At 37.0% G+C, this 22,693-nt stretch overlaps 1 protein-coding gene across 4 annotated transcripts in view; it reads right to left on the bottom strand.

Annotated features, from left to right (window-relative positions):
• Scamp1 (secretory carrier membrane protein 1) overlaps window positions 1–22,693 on the bottom strand; it is an 86,400-nt gene that overhangs the window by 17,002 nt on the left and 46,705 nt on the right. For all 4 annotated transcript variants that reach the window (XM_013015929.1, XM_013015932.1, XM_013015930.1 and 1 more), the window contains 4 exons: window positions 21,128–21,226; window positions 19,733–19,841; window positions 16,735–16,863; window positions 10,582–10,741 (listed from right to left, as the gene is read on the bottom strand). In XM_013015929.1, the coding sequence (XP_012871383.1) occupies window positions 10,582–10,741; window positions 16,735–16,863; window positions 19,733–19,841; window positions 21,128–21,226 (497 nt within the window). The remainder of the gene's footprint in view (window positions 1–10,581; window positions 10,742–16,734; window positions 16,864–19,732; window positions 19,842–21,127; window positions 21,227–22,693) is intronic.

Raw genomic sequence — 22,693 nt, forward strand, 5'->3', positions numbered from 1 at the left:
TTGGGAAGGGCGGAGGGCAGGGAGAAAAAAAGGGAGGGTGAGGGGAAGAGGAATAGGGAGAAGGAGAAGGAGAGAAAAAAAAAAAACAGGACCAAAGAAAAAAAGGAAAATGTCAGTTTTCTCATTCTTTTACATTCACATGTAGACTAACATTTAAACCTTAAAAAAATTGCAACTATCTGAGGCTGAAAATTAAAACAGAAGTACTTGTGACCTCTAATGCAAATACTCAATATTCTTCAATTTTACATTGTCCTTTCAATTTCCAAATACATCATAATTCACCTTGACAAAAGAGCTTGTCTTTGTATAAATAATATTTTATAATTATAATTGCCATACAATAAACCATAAACATTGCCAAACACAGTATTGACAAAAAACTACAACTAGTTAAGTACAAACCTGGATCTTTACCCAAGGAATACTATGAACAACTTCAAACACTTTCTTCGGACTCTTACTTCTTCTCTTCCCTACTTCACTCACAGCTTTCTGTCATTAAGGTTGGCCTCTTAATAGTTTATAGTAATGGAATATTTTATTTTCTGATGAGGAAGCAAGGTCTGACTTCCTCCACTCAATACATTTATTCTAAGATTCAACCATATAGTGGCATTTACCAAAAAAATCATTCCTTCTCATTACAGTGTGTTATTCTATTAATTGGAAAACTGGAGAGTCTCATAGACTTCCTTCTCAGGCTGGCTTCAAACCATGATCATCATACCTCAGCCTCCTGAGTAACTATTCATTCACTTTTTTTTCCCCCAGAATTTTAAATATTTACTTATTTATTATTTTATTTTTTTATTGTGAAAATACTGTACAGAGGGGTTACAATTACATGGGCATATTCATTCACTTTTTAATGATTGTTTCCCAATTTTTAGCACTATAAAGATGCTATGAGCTTGTACACATGAGTTTTTATATATTTCATATGAACATTTATTTCCTTCTCTCTTAATATCTCCAAGGGGGATGACTAGAACACATGACAGATCTTAATCATTTTAAGAAACTGACAAATTATTTTATTAAGTTGCTTCATTTTATATTTCTACTGGCAATGTGAGTATTTCAGTGCTTCCGTTTTATATTAATACTTGGTATTTTAGTGAATCTTGGTATGGTCACTCTTTTTAATTCTAGCCTAATATTAGAATCCATTTCTAATAAACAACTGTTTAAATATTAGAATATCTGAATAAGTGTGATGGTAAATCTTGTCAGCTGAGGATTGTCAATCTTGTCTGTGGACTAGCCTGAGGAACAGGTAGGAGATTCACAAGGCAAACCTCTATCTGTGAGAGCATTTCCAGAGAGGAATGGATCATGAGGGCTTAATCCACTGAACTTTGTGAACCCCTTTGAAGCTCCACTTCCAGCTTTTCTGTTGGTTAATTGAAGATAAAAATCTCACAGGCATTCCTGCCCCAGCTAGCTTCCAACTGTGATCCTCAGATCTGATAGATAAAAATTTCAAATAGACTATGTCAAGATAGTGGAACTGTGAAAGGAAGCTGTCTTTATCTTACCCAGACTCCTCCCTGCTCCCTGTTCAACATGACTCGACCTGCTGTAAAATCCTCCTGATGATGATGGACTGAAACCTCAGAAACTGCGATCAAAATAAGTCTTTCCTCCTTTTGAATTGTTCTGTCAAGTATTTTTGCCATAGCAATGTGAAAGCTAACAGTATAGTAGTATCCTTTTTTTATTTTAACTTGCATTTTCCTGTTTAGTAACACTGTAAGCATCTTTTCACGTCGTCTACAGATCTTATTGGTAGACTGTTTATTAAAATCAATTTCTGAAAAGTTTCCCTTATTTTTGAGTTTTAAGGTTTAAGTGTATATGTACACACACACCTTTATGAGATATATGCATGCCAAAGATTTTACCCCAGTTTGTGGCTTATTTTTGCAATATGTGCATATGTATAAAAATATAATTTTAGAGTACATTAGAAGTGATTTTAAGCTTTCATTTTATGAATTCTAGTTTGGTCTCTTACAAATCTTTATTTTATTGTTTTCCATAAAAAGTATTTGCTAAAACAAAGGAAACAGATTTTTCTGTTTCCTTCTAGAACTTTTTTATTTTTGAATTTTATAATTACCTATGCCTTTTAAGCTGGTTTAAAAAATACAGATAGATTCTTTTTGAAATATGGATATCTAATTGTTCCAGCATCATTTCTTAAAAATAGTTACCTGCATTTAGTTGCTTTTATAACCTCAACAACCAGCACTCCATATATAGGCAGCTTTATTTTTATTTCTATTTTGTCCTACTGTTCATTTTGTCTACATTTACATTCTAAACCTAGTATATTTCCATATGCCCTTAGAATCACCTGTTCATACTTCTACAAAACAACTTGCTGGGATTTTGAGATTACACTACAAATCTACTAATTCTTTTAAAGAGAATACATGTCATAACAGTGCCTCTTCTAATATATGAAAAAAGTGTTAACTCTCCATTTATATTTTCTGCATAAATGATCATGGATCTTTGAATGAAGACAGTTTTATTTCTTCCTTTTAACCTGGATGCCTTTTATTTCTTTTTCTCGTTTGATTTTACTGACCAGAACATCCAACAAATCCTTGAATACAAATGGAAAGAATGTGTTCTCCATCTTTAACCACAGGATATGATTTATCTAGGGATTCCAGTCTTTTTTATTTTAATTTTTCATTAAGTAGTTGTAAAGGAGCTTCAATTAAGTAGGTTATGAGTACAATGCATCCTAATCAATGTTGCTCCATCATTCTCCCATATTTTTCCCTTGCCATCCCTACCCTCAAGTTATATAATTCAATTTTTATATAATGTACATTGAATATATGTCTATAATTGACTGTATTTTTACATAATTGCATTTGCTCACCCATCTGCTCTCTACCTGTGTGCCCTCCCCGCCCCCCACAGAACATGTTTCTACTTCCTGGTATCCATTTTGTTAAATGGTTTATTAGTTGTTCTGAAAAGTTACACCATTAGACTCCTTTTTTAGATGCTCTTTATCAGATGCCTTTTATTTAAAATAGTAGGGGACTTCTATTCCAAATATTTATTCCATAGTTTGTTGTTTTCCCATGTATGTGTGCTGGTCCTGGCGCTGGGCACTGTGCCTGAGGTTTTTTGCACAAGGCCAGTGCTGTACCACTTGAACCACAGCTCTGCTTCCAGCTTTTTTGGTAGTTAATTGGAGATAAAAATCTCACAGGCTATCCCCAGCTAGCTTCAAAACGTGATCCTCAGCTCATAGCCTCCTTGGTATCTAGGATTACAGGTGTGAGCCACGGGCAGCCCACTATTCAGTGTTTTTAATATAAACTTACTACGTTAGATTCTGTCAATGTTTTAGCTTCATCTATTAAGAAGATTTTATAGTTTGTGTTTTTTTTAATCTTTATAATATGGTGAATTATCATTAAAACCAATTTTTGTATGTAGTTGTGCTGTCCATACCTGTAATTTCAAAACTCAAGAGCCTGAGGCAGGAAGAGCAAGTTCAAGCACAGCCTGCCTCAAAAAAACCAAACACCAAAACAAACAAACAAACAAACAAACCCACTTAAATTTCTAAAAGTTCCCCTCACTTGTTAAGACTGACTAAATTTTCAACGTTCTGAAATCAGCCCAATTCAGTTCAATACAGTGATTATTTCAAGGCTTTTTACATTTTGGTTATTCAACATCAGCATAAAACTCTGTTTATCAAGAGGAAAACACCAGCCAGAGTAATACATTCCCTAACTACCCATTCAGATGCAGTTTCTAGCTCACAGATATATGTCTAGAAACCTTGCTCCTACTACTCTGTGAAGAGTTAGTGTCTATCCTTTCAAAGCTAATACTTGCATAGAAACCTTTAACTTATTTCTTATGTTTCTCATGGAGCAGCCACTTCAACTTCTACTATTCTCTGCTCTGAAGAGTCTTCATCACTGCCACTGGCTTGCTCCCCCTAACACTCTATCTCCCTTTGTTCCGTCAGTAACAAAAACCTTGAAAGAGTGGTGTACCATTGATTTCTCTTCTCATGGGCTTCTCAACCCCACTGTAACCTAGCTTCTCCACCTACTTCAGGTGTGTTTCAAAGTCATGGAAAAAAAAATCTCTGTCTCTATTTTTTTATGGCTTTCGACCATGAAGGGGATCCTTTTCAATCCCTCATTGTGTCCCTAGCTTGTACCACTTTACAGACAAAAGACTACTGTCTTCAGATGGCATGATCCTATAATCTACAGGACTCCACAGACCACCCTCAAGCTTCCAGAGCTTATAAACGTCTCTGGCAATGTAGCCGGATATGAAGTAATGCCAAAATCAGTAGCTTTCCTGTATATACACAATGAGCTAGATGAGAGAGAAATTAAGAGAAAAATTCTGCTCATATTAGCCTTAAAACAATAAAATAATTAGAAATAAACCTAATCAAGAAGTGAAGGATTTCTCCATTTAAAACTATAAAACCATGAAGAGAACAACAGAAGGTAGAAAGGCCTCCCATGTTCATAGGCTGGCAAAATGCTGTGAAAAGTGGTTATACTACCAAAGGCAACCTTCAAATTCAATGCAATACTCATCAAAATCTCCACGTCACTCCTCACAGAGATAGAGAAATCAATCCAAAAATTCATATGAAAGCACAAAAGGTCCCAAAAACCAAAGCAATTCTTAGCCAAAAAAAAAAAAAGTAATGCTGGAGGTATCTAAACTATTTACAGACCTTAAAATATACTATAGATTCTCAGTAACAAAACCAGGATGATACTGGCACAAAAACAAACCTGAAGACCAAGGGAACAGACTAGGAAAACCCACTGTGGGTGGAGTGGGAATAGGCAAGCAGGGCACCAGGCTCACACCTGTAACCCTAGTTACTGGGGAGCCTGAGATCTGAGGATCACAGTTGAAAGCCAGCTGGGACAGAAAGCCTGTGAGACTCTTATTTCCACTAAATTACCAAAAAAAAAAAGCTGGAAGCAGAGCTGTAGCTCAAGTGCTAGCTTGGACAAAAGAAGCTCAAAAACAGCATCCAGGCCTGAGTTCAAGCTCCAAAACCAACACCAAACAAAAACAGGTGGGGCTGGGGGAGAGGAAGGGGTGCACACATGTGCACATTCAGTCCTAGGGCTTGATTTCAGCGCCTCAAGCTCTTACTTCTTTTGTTCTGTTTTTTTGCTCAAGTGGTGTTCTACCATTTTAGACATGCTTCCGGTTCTAGCTTTCTAGTGGTTAACTGGAGATAAGACTCTCATCGTTTTCTCGGCTAATTTCAAAACATAATCATCACATCCTCGGATCTCAGCCTCTTGTGTAACTAGGATTACAGGTATAAAACAAGGAGCCTAGTAGATTTTTTTTAATTTTTAAAAATGGTTTCTAAGCTCCCAACAAAAGGGAGCTTAAAGTCCCCAAAGTTGATAATCCAACTATTAAATGGACCTGGGAGGTTTTTCAGAAGAAAAATTGTCAATAAATACATGAAGAAGGTTCAAATTCACTGACCATAAAAGAAATGCAAATGAAAACAATATTGGGATTCTAATGATAAAAGGCATTTCCTTGAAAGATCATCATTAAGGTTTATGGCTCATTCCTCAATTAAAATGTTTTGGGGTTTTGTTTTTTTTTGGTCTGGTCATGGGGCTTGAACTCTGGGCCTGGGTGCTGTCCCTCACCTCTTCAGCTCAAGGCTAGCGCTCTACCACTTGAGCCACAATGCCACTTCCGGCTTTGTTTTCTTTTTGCTTATGTGGTGCTGAGGAATCGAACCCAGGGCCTCAGGCATGTAAGGCAAGTGCTCTACCACTGAGCCACCTTCCCAGCCCTCAATTAAAATGTTGAAAGCTGGTAAATAATGGAATGGAATAGCATCGTCAATAATCTTGGGGGGGGGTAAATAAGTTTGACAAGAAATGTACTCACAACCTTACTTATATAACCGTAACCCAATTTAAAAAAATTTAAACTTAAAAAAAATAATCTTTTGCTACAAGAAATAGACAACATAATTTATAGCACCAAAAGCAATGTCAGAAATGAGCATGAAATGACAATGTTTTCAGCCAAACTAGGAAGTCCATTACCAGAATCCCTGTACAAAAACAAAAAAAGAAATAAAATATATGGAAGTAGAATACTTTATCAAAGATCAAGCAAATCAACATAAAATTGATATGCATGTGTGTAAATATCACAATGATGCCCCTTTGAGCAATTACAGTAAAGATTAAAAAAGAAAATATCCTCTTACGATTCTGTAAATCTTAGCCCTGGTTTATACCATAAACCAAGATTATGAGGTTTTTACTTTGCTCGATGAGAAGAACCACATAGCTTTCTTACTGTTGCTTTTCTATAACAATGCTCTCTACATTAAAAATACATATTGTGTTGCAGTGTCTACATAATGTTTAGTGATCTGTGGAAATCCAAATTAAGAAAAAAGTTACAATCCTTCAGAAATACTAAATGAGAAAAGGACAATACCACGTTTAATTCTGGTACATAATAAACTTGGATTGTTCTAAAGCACATACTCCCAAACTTCTTTATCAATCCCATTCAGTTTCATGTAGCGGGATTACCTTAGAACAGATAAAGTCCTGTGAGTGTATCAGAAAAATGAAAGGCCACAATTACACACTGGTAAAGTACACTGATGATACAAAGTACTTTCATTCAACTTCCCCCATAAAGCATTACATTCAGTTCTCTGCACAATGAAACTCAGGTAATATATCTGTAATACTCTAAAAGGTTCATTTGTAACTAAGAACGTAGTCTAGGGATTTATAACGTCAGAAGTAAAATGTAAAAATGTAAAAATGAAAGCAGTTTAATTTCAACTGTCAAAGGGGAGGAAATGTAACAAGTGACTTCACCTTACAAAAGGCAAAGCTGTCTTTTAGTAGTTTACTTTGGCTACAAGAATTATAGAAGGTTTAAAATCCAGTCTCTAGACTCAAGCCATTTTATTTTCTTCTGGCAGTGCTGGGGTTAGAATTCAGAGTGTTTTAGCAAGCACCCTCACTTTGAGATACGCTCTAGCCCTTTGTGTTGTATTAGTTTATTTTTCAGATAAGAATCCCACTTTTACCATGGCCAGCCTCAGACCATGATCCTCCTACCTACACCTCCCACAATACAGATATTACAGGTGTGATCCTCAATAACCATATTGATTTTTGAGATAAAGTCTAACTTTTTTTTTTGGTATGGACAAACCATAATCTTTCTGATCTTTACTTGGTTAAAATAATTTGTAAGGAGAAGTCTCACAAAAATATTCCTAATTCTATCTACCAGTATAATTATGGCTAACATACTGAAAACATGACAGAAATAAGAAAATAGAGGCTGGATGTTAAAAATATTAATAAAGTTGGCACGGAGACTTATACTTGTAATCCCAGCTACTCAAGAGGTAGAAATTGGGCAAAAGCTAATAAGACTAGATCTCAACAAATAAGCAGAAGGTAGGGCAAAGCTGGGAGGTGGCTCAGTGGTAGAGTGCTTGCCTTGCATGCATGAGGCCCTGGGTTCGATTCCTCAGCACCACATAAACAGAAAAAGCCGGGAGTGGTGCTGTGGCTCAAGTGGTAGAGCACTAGCCTTGAACTGCAGAGCCGAGGGACAGCACCCAGGCCCAGAGTTCAAGCCCCACAACTGACAAAAAAAAAAAAAAAACAGAAAAAAAAGAAAAAGTAGAAGCATCTGCCATTTTTATGCCATCAGTGGGAAGAATTTGTTGACAAAGAAAAGGCTAGATTCTGAAGACAGAAAAAGAGAACTGGGAACTACGAGGAAATGACTTGGAGACAGAAAACTAAATGACTTGGAGACGGAAAACTACAGGGAAATAAACCCAGAAGAAAAAAAAACATCAAGGAGATCTGAGCTCTTCCTCAGCTCCTCAGTAGTGTGAAGGGAGCTGGAGACTATTACAAGGTAAAATAAACAGTCCTGCTGACAGTCTACTAATCCTAGCTGGGGAGAAAAAAGTCCATAAAACCTGCCAGCCTGAAGCATACAGGCCATAGAGGATGGGTCACAGAAGTAGACCAGGAAAGGGAGATGCTCTAACAGGAACCCACAGGAATGTGTAAAATGAGCCGCCAGTGCCGCTCACCCCTCATCCTTCCATCCCTACCTGTGTAACTAGATTACCCAAACATCTATTTGTGGTTTGTTTTATTTAGCATTGTGTGAATATATTTATTTCTCCTTCTCTTTTCCTACTGCAAGACATGACCTAGATCTTTTCTACCCATCTCATTCCACTACCTCTTGAAGGGACTCTTCTCCAATCTGTCACAGATCAGAGGGCTGTAATTGTGTGTGCATATTCCTGAGTCTTCTATTCTGGTCCATTGACTTGCATGTCTGTTTTTGTGCCAGTAACATGCTGCTGTTACTATGACTGTGTAGTATAATCTGAAGTCTGGTACTGTGTTTTACTCAGGATTTTTGCTGCTATTCAAGGTCTTTTATACTTGAATAATGAATATGAATTCTTGGGTTGAATTTTCTATTTCTGTGAAAAATGACATTGGGACTTTGGTTTTGGCAATATGGCCATTTTCAAAATTTTAATTCTGCCTATAAAGAACAATAATCTCTACCAATATTTCCTAGTGTTTCCTTTTTTAAAATTTGCTTTGTTTTAGGGTTCTTTTATTTGTGGCTTTTTGGGGGGTTTTTTGGTGTGTGTGTCGGACATGGGGCTTGAACTCTGGGCCTAAGTGCTGGCCCTGTGCTCTTCAGCTCAAGGCTAGTGTTCTACCTCTTGAGCCACAGCGCCATTTCCATTTTTCTGGTGGTTCATTGAAGAGTCTCATGGACTTTCCTGCCCAGGCTGGCTTTGAACTGTAATCCTCAGCCTCCTGAGTAGCTAGGATTACAGGCATGAGCCACGGTACCCGGCTTTTGTTTTGAGACAGGACCTCACTATACTACACAGGGTAACCTAGAAGTCCTAGGTTCATACTTTTTCCCCAGCATTCCTCCTGAATGTTGGGACTATAAGTATGTGCCATCAGGCCCAGTTCCAGTACTCATTTCTTTTTATTTTTTAAATTAACTTTAGTTGTACAAAGGAGTTTCAATCCCACATGTTACTTGATAAGTCAATGCATCTTGACCAATGCATTTCTTAAAGCAATACTCCAACAAGGTACACATAAAATATAATAATGGTTATGTGGGGGCTGGGAAGGTGACTCAGTAGTAGAGCGCTTGCCTTGCATGCATGAGACCCTGGGTTTGATTCCTCAGCACCACATAAGAAAAAAGCCGGAAGTGGCACTGTGGCTCAAGTGGTAGAGCGCTAGCCTTGAGCTGAAGAGCTGAGGGACAGTGCCCAGGCCCAGAGTTCAGGCCCCATGACAGGACCCCCCCAAAAAAAACAAATAATGGTTATGTGGTCAAGACCCAAAGTACATTAGACAAAAAGTCTCAAAACTATGAAAAATGAAGGAACTTGCTTAATTGAGTATTCTGAAACAGTAAGTTAATGAATCACAATCTCCTAATATCTATAAATATACCACAAACATGCAAAAGGTAAATAGTAATCTTAACTGGTGATTAATAAACACTATGCAAAATACTATACTTCATCTTATAACCTAAATAGTTTTTTGGAAATAGTTCTTTTGTTTGAAAAACTAAAAATGAATTTGCACAGAAAAGTTATTAAGTTGATAACTGAAAGTATTGAATATATATTTTTCCTTGATTTAAAAATTATGATTATAGGGCTGGGAAGGTGGCTCAATAGTAGAGTGCTTGCCTTGCATGCATGAGGCCCTGGGTTTGATTCCTCAGCACCACATAGGCAAAAAGAAAACAAGCCGGAAGTGGCGCTGTAGCTCAAGTGGTAGAGCGCTAGCCTTGAGCTGAAGAGCTGAGGGACAGCGCCCAGGCCCAGTGTTTAGGCCCCATGACCAGACCCCCCCAAAAAAAGAATTATGATTATAGCCAGGTGCTAATGGCTTGTGCCTGTAATCTTAGCTACTCAGGAGCTTGAGATCTGAGAATTACAATTTGAAGCCAAGCAGAGGAAGAAAAGTTGATGAGACTCTTATCTCTAATTAATCACCAAAAAAGCCAGAAGGGGAGCCATGACTCAAACAGTACAATATTAGCCTGGAACAAAAAAGCTCAAGGACAGCATCCTGGCACTGAATTCAAGTCACAGAATCAGCATGCACAAACAAGCGCGCGCGTGCGTACACACGCACGCACACAAAATATGACTGCAAAATCATCTATTTAAATGTTATGATTCCAGAGAGGGGAGGCATGAATATCTTCTACAAACAAGATCTATAGATTTTTTATCTTTCCTTCTTTGATTTTCACATTTTTCTTTTTTCAATTGAAAGAATGAGATTGTATGATCCAATGAATACACAGGTATGCTATATTCAACTTTACAAGAGGTATGTTGTACATTAATAAAAATTTTTCATGAAAACTTTTCCATTTTCCTTTTAAGTTATACTAAAGTTTACTGGTTTTAAAGAGCATCTTTTAAAGTACACACTTTACCTGAAAGCTCCATAAAGTGGTCTGTACCAACAGACAAAGGAACAAGGAGTAAAAAGCAAGAACCACAGGATACTCAGTCCAAAGTCAACTGCTCTTGCAGAGTCAACGCAAAACCAAGCCAGACATCCGAAGATATTGAGAAACAATGTTACAGCATGAACTGCAGGAAACAAAACAGAAATGTTGACATTCCATTCATTCGTTCAACAAAAATTATCAATGAAAAATATTCCTAAGAACATTTCCATTTGGTATTTTTCAAAGCACTGCTGTTTCTTACACATTTGATTTGAAAACAAAATACATAGTAAAGTGAGTCCTAATATCCAATACATGCACTCTTGGTGATAAATCTAGTTGGCCCTTTCCTACACAATTAAACCCAAAAAAGCACTATTTTAGGTCTTCTTCCCTGAGAAAGGAACCTGTCACATGACTCAAACCAAGACCCAAGAATTAAAGTTGTGCCTGCTAAGAATAGAGATTTAGGAAAAGATCCTATTCAGAATAATATTTTTAGGAAATTACAGAACAAAAACTGGGTTAAAAATACAAATAAATTAGCATATTCTATAAGGATTACTTTATTTTCATACATTTCCAATTTATTAGTGCGGAGGGCAGTCCGGGGGCTTGAACTAAGAGCCTGGGAGCTGTCCCTAAGTTTTCTTGCTCACAGCTAGTGTTCTACCATTTGAACCATACGTCTACAACAGCTTTTTAGTAGTTAATTAACGATAAAGAGTCTCATGGACTTTCCTTTCTGAGCAGGCATTGAATTGCAATCCTCAGATCTCAGCCTCCTGAGAATCCAGAATTACAAGTGTGAGCAATTTCCAATTCTTCTAAAGTTCTGAAAAACTGTTTGGTTGATATTATTAATAGCACGCACACATACACACATACAATGATGCATTTCCACAGGTGAGCAAGCCTTTCCTCTAGGTAAGACAAATAAACCTTGGCAAACTCTTCAAAAGTTAACAGATCAAAAACCTAAATAGCATCTAAGAACGCTATGATCCTAAAGAACAACACTTACCTACTACAGTTAATAATTTTAAAGAAACTTTTGAAATATTCATAAACAGAATTTATTTTAGGAAAATAAATTTTCCTGTAAACTAAAATACTGTAAATGATATAAAATGCAAATTAAACTATGACTAATTAAAATTAACAAATAAAAAGTTTATTCAATCTAAATAAACAATGTAACATACATTAAAATGAAAATTTGAGTATCTTAATAAATCAAAATTAATAATATCAACCAAACAGTTTTTCAGGACTTTAGAAGAATTGGAAATTGCTCACACTTGTAATTCTGGATTCTCAGGAGGCTGAGATCTGAGGATTGCAATTCAATGCCTGCTCAGAAAGGAAAGTCCATGAGACTCTTTATCGTTAATTAACTACTAAAATTAGTAGAACAGGATAAAGTCACATATTCTAGGATGCTCTAAATCTGCTCTCATCTAACTATAGATGAACAAACCCTCGAGTGAAACACTTCATAGGATGAGCGAAGACATCTTGGTATAGTTACACTACAGGACAATTACTTCACCGCTGTCAGCCTGTTTCTTAGCTACAGAAATACCTGAGCTCTTCCAGCTTTAAAATTCATTTCCCTTTTTTTAACTTTTAATTATTCCTACTTTACTTTTTTATGTGTATGTGGCATTATCAGGGCTTGAACTCAGGACCTCAAGCTCTCACTCAGCTTCCTTGCTCATGGCTGGTACTCTACTACTTCACCTACCAGTCCAGTCAGGCATTTTGCTAGTTAATTGGAGATAAGAGTCTCAAAGACTTTTCTGCCTTGGCTAGCTTTAAACTGTGATCCACCAGGTCTCAGTCTCCTGAGTTAGTATACTGTCATGAACCACCAGTGCCCGGCACTTATTGGAATTTTGATTCTCATGAAAGCTGGCTTACTAACATATTAAAAACGCTTTTTTAAAAAATTTAAAGACAGCTGTGGTAAAGGCTTAAAAACAATTCAAAGTGTAAAATTATTGTTCTGCATTATTAAAGGACAGACAGCTATATAAAAAATTAAATGTTAAGAGCATTCTAACTTCAGTTTCAAACTTCACAGGAACAACTTGAAAGGTTTTTCTTTTAATTCATTCACAAAATTCATTCACATATGTTCTAAAGTCCTTAAAATTCTCCCAAGTATAGATAAAAGTATTCATTTAATTTTATGTAATCTGGCAAAAAACAAAACTGTTTCTAGCTGTTTCCAAAGTAACTAAGAACCATGATCAATAAATCATTTACTTATACTTCAATAAAGGTCATAATGTCTAGCGCTATTTAACAATCTGTCCACTTATGTGAAAATCAGCACATACAGAATGGCATATCAATGTGAAAGCATAATCTATATTGCTAATTTCAACTCAATTTAATGTACACTCTTGGACTCTGAGGACAAGCAAAACACTGGAGAAATCTTTAAGCCATTTGGTTCACATGATGTGCCAACTGAACAACTCTCTTTCATATAAAATTTCAAATTTGCTTTACCAAACACTCAGATTTGGTATTAGTGGACCTAAATTTGTAACCATAAATACAATATAATTTTTGATAATTTCTGAATTACAATATAGAACCCTAACATCAAATATTATCTTCTTCGGTACATGCTTATTAATGTAGCTTGTATTTTTTTCTTTTTTTTAATTCAGGAAGTACACTTCAAAAAGTCATTCTTCATTTCAGTGTTAATTCTAATTTCCTCAGCTTATAGGGTAAATTATTAATTTTATGTCAGGAACCGCTGAAACTATATCATGAATGTATTTATTTAAATGGAAAGCACTTCTTTCTTTTGGTACTTCTGGCAGGTGGTATAATATGGAAATCTAGATCTAGACTAGCTGGATATCTATCCAATTCTAAAGTTACTTGGAAATGTTGAACAAGTAACTCAAATTTTCTAAGTTTCTGTTTACCTATATATGAAACCAAGTAGTATAATATCTGCTTCAAAATGTGGTTAGGACTTAACAAGATAATATATACAAAGTGATCAACACTATGCCAGGTATAAAATAAATTTTCAACAAATGTTGATTGTCATTACAATTATTACTTTAGTATGAAAACATTAGCCAGCCCCAAATCAGCAACAGGTTGCTGCTTCTTCAAACTAAATACAACAGCCTGTATCTTTTAAAATGCAGACACATTGCTAAGCTGGTGATAAATCTTAACTTTTTTGCAAAACAGAATCCTCATTGAAATCTTGAGCCTTCTTCAGTGCCAATTAATAATACTATAAAAATTATACTCAAGTATATTAGATCCAAAACTTTGAAAGTTATGTACTTGTCAGAGTAAACCAGTCTATTCTGAAGCCATCAACATTAAAGTAGTCAGGCATTTAATTCAACCAACCATTTCCCCCAATCTCCAATTCACTAAATTTCTTGTATAATATTTTTCAAGCTCCTGTTTCCTATACCATGTTTTTGTAAAGTCAACTAACATGCCTAAAATGCTCAACCAACTTACATCCATTTTTAAAGTATACACACATAAAATATAAATGCACATATATGAAGATACATTGGCTAAATAAATGAATTGGTTATATGTACATGTACATATATGGAATTATACCTTTAATATTAAAATACATATAATGCCACTGACACTGGGGATTCAGTAAAGCAAATTCTCAACAAGAAGCCAAATATAAGAGTTCGAAAAATACTGTCCAAAAAATGAGGGAGGGGATAACAATGTTTGACAAGAAATATACTCACTACCTTACGTATATAACTGCAACCCCTCTTTACATCACCTTGACAATAAAATTAAATTTAAAAAAGAGGAAAAATACTGTCCATAATTACTTCTCATATCCCCAAATCACCTCATCTACATGAAGGATGCTCCTAAAAGATTTTGAAGAAAATTATTAGAAAAGTCTCACTAATTATAAAATAAGAATGTGCCCTATAAATTATAAATCCCATTACTGTTATTACACAACTGCCATCTTCCCATTGACTCAATGACAGTCAGTGAGGCTGAGGTTACAGTTTGTAATAAAATGAAACAGAGTAAGTGGGAAGTCTGTGTAGATACAGCAGACTTGCTGATAGCTTGACTTTACTTTTGTATTCCATGGGCCATAACTATACTCTAAACAATATGAGCATCACAGACCAAAATGTATATGCTAATGTCTTTTTAAAAAATTGTCAAGTATTTTCAAGAATTGCAATACTCATAGCCACTTGAAAATTAAGAAGTAACTTGTGCCCAAAGCCATGTTAAAATTACAGTTTAAGGCCAGGTACAAGTGTCTCACAACTTATTATCCTAGCTACTCTGAGAGAAGCCAAGAGTTCCAACAGTTTGAGAATGGTCTGGGCAAAAAGTTAGTAGGACCCCAGCTCCCTATTGACATAATTGCTGCCATATGTCAACTGGGAGAAAGCCAATGCAACGAAGTATGCCTCACACTGCAACTATGCAGGAGGCAATCTAAGCAAAACAAAAAATTCCCAAGATCCCATCTCAGTTGAAAAAGCTAGGTATAGTAGTATATTCCTGTCATCCCAGCTACAGTAGGAAACCTAAGTACAAGGATCATGGTCCAGGAAAGTCTGGACAAAAATCAAGAAAACCCCTCAAATATAAACAGAGTAAGCTGAGTATAGTGGCTCAAGCCTATAATCCTAACTACTTGGAAGATGGAAATGGGGGATCATGGTTCAAGGCCAGCTTGGACAAAAAGTTCAAAATACTCCATCTTAACAAATAACTGGGCACAGTGGCATACACCTGTCATCAGCTACTTGGAAAGAACAATGGCTGGGTGCTACAGCATGTGCTTCTCGTCCCATCAATGAAGGTTAAGATTCAGGGTGATCCCTACATAAAGAAATACACTATCTTCATAAAACATAAAACAACAACAACAAAAAAGGTTGGGGTGTGGCTCATATAACAGAGTGCCTGCCAAGCAAGCAAGAAGCCCAGGTTTAAACCCCAGTACTACAAAAAAACCCCAAAAACTTACAGTTTATATTATATATTTTTTAGTCATAACACATACATTTAACAGAATTTAACATATTTTAAACATATTTTAACATATACAAAGGTCTTCCTTTGTACAAACGTAGTACACATAATTTTTTTCAAAACAAATCATGTTAAGTAACACTCTTCAAGGGAAACAGATCATTATATCTATGACACAGACTACTGCCTCAAAAGAAAATCTTTTTTTGGGGGGGGAGTCAGTCATTGGGCTTGAACTCTGGGCCTGGGTGCTGTCCCTCAGCTCTTCAGATCAAGGCTAGTGTTATACCACTTGAGACACAGCACCACTTCCGTTTTTCTGGTGGTTCATTGGAGATAAGAATCTCACGGACTTTCCTGCCCAGGTTGGCTTTGAACTGAGATCCTCAGATCTCAGCCTCCTGAGTAGATAGGATTACAGGCATGAGCCACCAGGGCCCAACTAAAATCATTTTCAATATGGAGGTTTTTCCTAGCAAAGAAGATAGATTAACATATATTATAATTCTGTCATTTCTAATATGATATTTCACTGAGCATGGTGCTTATGCATACAATCCCAGCTACTAAGGAAGTAGAAATAAAAGGATCATGATTTGAGGCCAGCACTGACAAAAATATTAGTGAAACCCTATCTCAACAAATGAGCTGAGGGTGAGGGGATATGGGGATACTGAAAATATCATGATCCAGGGCCAGTCTAGACAAATTACCCCAAAGTAGATTTTAAGAAGTTAGGGAACGTGACACAAGTGGTAGAGTGCTTGCCTAGCAAGCACAAAGCCCTGAGTTCAATCCTTGGTACCACCAATAAACATTTCATTATAGAAATTATGAGTAAGACCTATATGCAGAAAAAAACATAATTTACCATATTATCTTTAATATATCCAGTCCTTAAAAAATGGACTTTTACAAGCTGTGAGTAGGATGGAAAGGAAAAACTGGAAGAGATCAAGGGAAGGGATGAAATTGTCAAAAAAAAAAAAAAGTACTCTTTACCTGACTTATAAGTATAACCCCTCTGCCCATCACCTTTATAACAATTTTTAATTAATGAACATATGAACTCCAAATAAAATTGTGTTCTATACTCACACATCCACAAGTAGTACATAAGCTTTACTGTCTTTTGGAATTCTACAGGAATGTCTACTGAAAAATCCTGATAGAAACAAGGTCCCACAGGAAAATTGCTAGGAAGAGGTGGCCAATTATTTTTTCTTCCTGTAAATAAAAAGAGACATTATAACAAATACGTACTATTCCAAGTTCTGCTTTATAATAAAGGCCCCTATTATTTTAATAGCTGTTATTTTAAAACAAAATTATTACTGTTAAATTCCTAGAACTTTGAGAGCTAAGCTTTATACTTCTAGAAAATTTCTCAGAATTACTACTTTATAAAAACCATAGTGGTAAAAATACTTTTCCAGTCTCATATCATACTTGGCAGGAATCATTTGTGTATAGGAGAAACTAGAAACAAAAAAAGCACTAAAACATATCCTCAGACTCTGCCTTAAAATCATTTATTTCAAAGTCTCAAGAGCCTGGCTGTCATGGAAAAGCCACGGAAAAGCTTCAATATCAATTTTCTCCTCTTAGTCCTAAGTATTTCAATAAAAAGGCCAAACCATGTAGAGAGGAAAGACTGTCTTTTAAATCTCAGGTTTTCTACTGTTAACTTTATGAAGAACAAAAGATTAAACTAATACCAAAAGAATCATCCAGAAGTCTCAAAATCTAGAAAAAGACAACACCCAAATGATATATCTAAGAAAGTATAAAACTGTAAGAAAGGGAAATTTTTTTAAAAAATCAGAGCATAGAAATAGAAGTCAACAAAAGTCATTGGCTAATTTTAAAAATTTTATCCAACAACTTTAAAATTTTTAATTCTGAGTACTTTTTATAGACCAAAATAATTTTTATAGTGGAAAAAAGATGACCTATTTGATTCTCCCCAAATGTGCCCTCTGTTACATTAATTACAGTATTCAAATTTGGGGACAGAGTATATATAGCTCAGTAGTAGAACACTTGCACCACATATACAAAGTCCTAAGTCTGACCCCCAGCACACAAAAAAATTTCATATACTTTACACACTTTTACCAATCTCTCTGTATTTAGAAAACAGTAGAGCTGGACACCAATAGCTCCTACTTATAATCCTAGCTACTCAGGAGGCTGAGATCTGAGGATCATGGTTTGAAGTCAGCTCAGACAGAAAAATCTGTAAGAGTTTTATCTCTAATTAATCACACACACACACACACACACACACACACACACACACACACGCCCACAAGCCCACAAGCCCAGAAGTGGAGAGCTGTGGCTCAAGTTGTAGAGCACTAGCCTTGAGTAAAAAATCTCAGGGTCAGTGTTCAAGCCTTGAGTTCAAGCTCCAGGATCAGAACAAAACAAGAAAGCAAGAAGGAAGGAAATAAGGAAAGAGGAGAAAAAGAGAAAAAGAGAGAGGAGGAGGGGAGGAGAGGGGAGGGAAGGAGAGGGGAGGGGAGGGAAGGGAAGGGACAACTGAGAAAGTAACAGAGCTGGGGAGAATGTTTATGTTGCAATAATCTATGGTAGTAGAATGTACCAATGTAATCCTCCTCTGCCTAACATATTGAAATTTTTTAAAAAAGAAGTTTCAGCCATTGTTCCAAAGCTTTAAAAAAAAAAAAAAGTAGAGAATAGCAGTAAAGAACAGTCTGTGGCTCTGGAGCCAGAAGTGCCCAGACATTTACTGGTTAGGAGGTTTGAGGCAGTCTAACCTCTCAGAGCTTGAATTTCTTCAGCTATAAAAAGGGAGTAACAACTAGACCCGCCCTCAAAAGGATTACAATGAAGATTAAACATGAGTAAACCGGTGAAAATACAAAGTGTACTACTACAAATCTAACTCTGTTAATGTCCCACTCTTTGTTATTACTTTTACTAAAATGTCTCACAGAAATAATCTGCCCATGGGCTAGGAATGTGGCTTAGTGGTAGAGTGATTGCCTAGCATGCATGAAACCCTGGGTTTGATTCTTTAGTACCACATAAACAGAAAAAGCCAGAAGTAAAGCTGTGGCTCAAGCGGTAGAGTGCTAGCCTTGAGCCAAAGAAGCTCAGGGACAGTGGCCAGGCCCTGAGTTCAAGCCCCAGGATTGGCAAAAAACTAAAAGAGAATGAATTTGCACTTATCTGTGCTAAGAGGCCAGATTATAGTTTACAGATACTTCAGAAACACCTATTCCAATTACCTCTCTAGTATCTTCTTCTATAGAGACTGTCTCTGGGCTGCAAGCAAGAAAATGACCCAGATAAACATGTCTTTCTGAGGCTCTAGGTAGAGCCTCTAGCCTCTCACATTCTGAGATTGGGAAGAAATAGTCTATGTATTTTTGTCCTGGCCCTGTTATTTCATCCTTACCCAAGCATCCTACCTGTGCCTTACCCAGCTAACCTTCTTCCTCCTTATTCAGAGACTGTAAGTACTCCCTAAGATACTACCCTATAGTGATCTTTGAGGGCTGGGATGTAGCTCAGTGGCAGAGCACTTGCCGAGCAAGTGCAGCATCCTGTGTTCATCCCCAGGACCAAAAAGGAAAAGACAAAAGCAAAAAATACAGTTAAAGTGATCTTTGAGAACCACAGCCTGAATAATTCCATAGAAAATTCAGGATTCATTTATTTCTTTATTATATAAATTGCCTGGCTTATCTCAAAAGTTTTTTCTAACTATTCTTTGGCTAATATGATGTTGTATTTATAAGGACCAAGACAGAGAGATAGTGTGAAGTTAGTTTGAAAAAAGTAGGAGTCAAATGCAGGGCACATTCAAGCACCCTCAATAGAAAATGTGGAATCAAAGGATCCTGGGCCCAACCAAAGTTATCAAGTTTGCATTTACCTTCTGTGTGATGAGGCTAACACTATTCTAATCTCTATCAAAAGACTATACAAACCAGCCAAGATCAGAGAGCTACAGAGAGCTGCTGTCTGATCTTCTTTTAAGAACAGGAAACAAGGCAGGTTTATCCACAAACCAAATGAGTAGAGTTACAAAAGAAATTCCATTTCAAACTTCTTTGGACACTACCATGTTGACTGAGATTCTGCATTTCTCGTTCTCGACGATCTAATTCTGCAGCTTTTCTTTCCAGTTCTTCTTGGCGCTTAAGAAGTTCAGCTTGAGCCAAAGCATGTTCCTAAACAAAAATTTCCCATATGTAAGTAGGCTGTCAGAAGAACAAAATACTCTACCTGCCACTTATTTCTATTATGATAGAAGTATAATGAAAATAAGATTCCCCCAACTAGGAATTTATTCGAAAATAAAATATAATGGGCATATTTGGCTCATTTTAATCTTTTGGTTATGAAAACTCTCAGTGGAATGTTGAATTCATAGGATAGGGGAAACCTATCATATTAACAGTAGTCAGAGTCATGAAGTAATCTTAGAAAACGAAATTAAGGTGACTTTCATGCCTAAATAAGAGAGGAGAGGCCAGGAGAACACTTGAGGAAAAGGGTAAACAAATCTGAATTGGCTCCGAGATAAAGGATTTATAAGGCTCCCAGTGATGCAAGAGTACTTTATAGTTTCTTAAATGTTGTAAGATGCTGAAGCAAGACAAGGAGATACTTAAATTCTTGCCTACAACTCCGATCCTAGATGATACCCAGCATCTTATTCACCTGAGTTTTCCTGCCATCTTCTACCTCTCCCCCTACTACCCACTGGTTAGCCAATATAACTTACTCTCCCAGTAATATCTATTATCCTATCATTATTCTATTGTTACTGTAATAAAACTGTGCATTAAAATTTTAATAGAACAGCTAAACACCGGTGGCTCATGCCTGTAACTATGGCTACTCAGGAGGCAGAGATCTGAGGATCATGGTTCAAAACCAGCCCAGGCAGGAAAATATATGAGACACTTATCTCCAATTAACCACCAGAAGACAAGCTGTGGCTCAAATGGTAGGACACCAAGCCTTAAGCAAAAAGCTTAAAAAAAATTGTGAAGAGCCATGTGCTGGTAGCTACCTACTCAAGAGGCTGAGATCTCAGTTAAAAGACAATGTAGGCAGAGAAATCCAAGAGATTTTTTTATCTCCAATTAACCAGCAAAAAGCCCAAAGTGGAGCTGTGGCTCAAGTGGTAGAATGGTTGCCATAAGTGAAAAGGCCTAGTGAGAGCCCAGTACTAGTGGCTCTAGTACTGGCACGCACAAAAAAAAGGGGGCAAGAAAAATTTCATTCTGCAAATTGTATACCAAGGTGATATATTAAATCCAATGATTTATTTAATAATGGACTATATTCAATAAGGTATGACAAAGTTAGATACTGACAGTGGCATGATAGCTTATTCAGACTTACAAGTGATTTAAAACTTCAAGGAATGGGCAGAGAATTACTTTGCTCTATTACTTTGCAATACTGATACTGTAATTTCCCATACAAATAGTTGACATGAACTAACCTTTGCAATCTGTGTATAAGCTGGATGTTCCTCTGTTGGCTTCATTATTGCTGGTTGTGTGTTGGGTACATTAGGCATTTTCACACTGCCTGGTGGAGGCTAGGAAGATTAAGGAAAAAAAAACCACAAATTATATAACTTAAGTTCTAACTCTAACACAAATAGAAAGTACCATCCTCCAAGATCTGTCTCTTCTTAGATGTCTGCTGAGAAAGACTTTGGGCCCCAGGAACCCCTTCCCCAACAGAGAACATGGGTTCAACACAATTGTCTGGGCTTCGTAAATGCTGAGAGCTGACTATGTGCAATGCTGAGCCAACATGTTAGATGTCTACTGAGGAGAACCTCTGTCCTAAGGAATCAACCACCACCAACATGGCAGCAGTGGCCATTATCTGTCTTTCACAGCTTCTGACAGCTGACTGACTGAAGCTGAGTCAATTTCTGAGATATCTGAGGAGGATCTTGGTCCCCAGGAAACTTGGCTTCACAATAGCCACCACTGTCTCTCTTTCACAGCTATGGAGAACTCATTATGTAAGCCTAAGCCAATTTCTGAGATGTCTGCTGAGGAGGACCTCCATCTTCAGGAAAGCCAACCTGACAGCAGTGGTCACTCACTGTCCTTCATTCACAGACACTAAGAACTGTATGTATAAGGGTAAGTCAACACTTGAAATGTCTGATGAGGAGGACCTCAATCCTCAGGAACCCAAGACGACAGTGGTCATTCACAGCAGTGGCTATTGCCTATACTTCACAGTTGCTGACAGATGACTTCAAAAGCCTGAGGCAACATTTAAGATGTGTGCTGAGGAAGACCTCATTCCCTAGGAATACAAGAACATGGACTCAACAGCAGTGATGCATCATCTGCTAAGAAAGACCTCAATCCAAAGAGACTGACTTGACAGTAACAGCCACTGTCTGTCCTTCACAGCTACTGAGAGCTGACTATGCAAGGCTGAGTCAATGTCTGAGATGTCTGCTTAGGAGAACCTCAGTGGGCAGGAACTGAGAAGACAAACTTGGCAGCGTCAGCCACTGTCTGTCCTCTACAGCTGACAGCTGATTGCCTGAGGCTGAGCCAACTTCTGAATTGTCTTGGGAGGAAGATCTTAACCTTTAAGAACCTGAGAAGACCAACATGATAGAAGTGACTGAAGCAGCTACCTGAGACATCTGCTGTGAAGGACACTGTTCTTCAGGAACCCAAGAAGAACAACCTGACTGGCAATCTGTCTGTCCTACGCAGCCACTGCCGGATAACTGAGCATGCCTGAGTCAACATTTGAGATGTCTGCTGAGGAGGTTCTTGGTTCCTAGGAACCCAAGAAAAGGGTTCAACAGCAGCAACACTGTCTGTCCTACCCAGCTACTGGGAGCTCACTGTTTGAGACTGAGCCAATTTAGAGATATCTGCTAAGCCAACTTCTGAGAAGTTTGTGGAGGAGAATCTAGATCACCAGGAACCTGAGAAATACCAACTTGACAGTAGCAGCCACTATCTTCACAGCCACTGAGAGCCGTCTACACCATGCTCAGCCAACTTCTGAGAGGTCTGCT

The sequence above is a fragment of the Dipodomys ordii genome, unplaced genomic scaffold (genome assembly GCF_000151885.1).
Source record: "Dipodomys ordii isolate 6190 unplaced genomic scaffold, Dord_2.0 Scaffold28, whole genome shotgun sequence".
NCBI lineage: Eukaryota > Metazoa > Chordata > Mammalia > Rodentia > Heteromyidae > Dipodomys > Dipodomys ordii.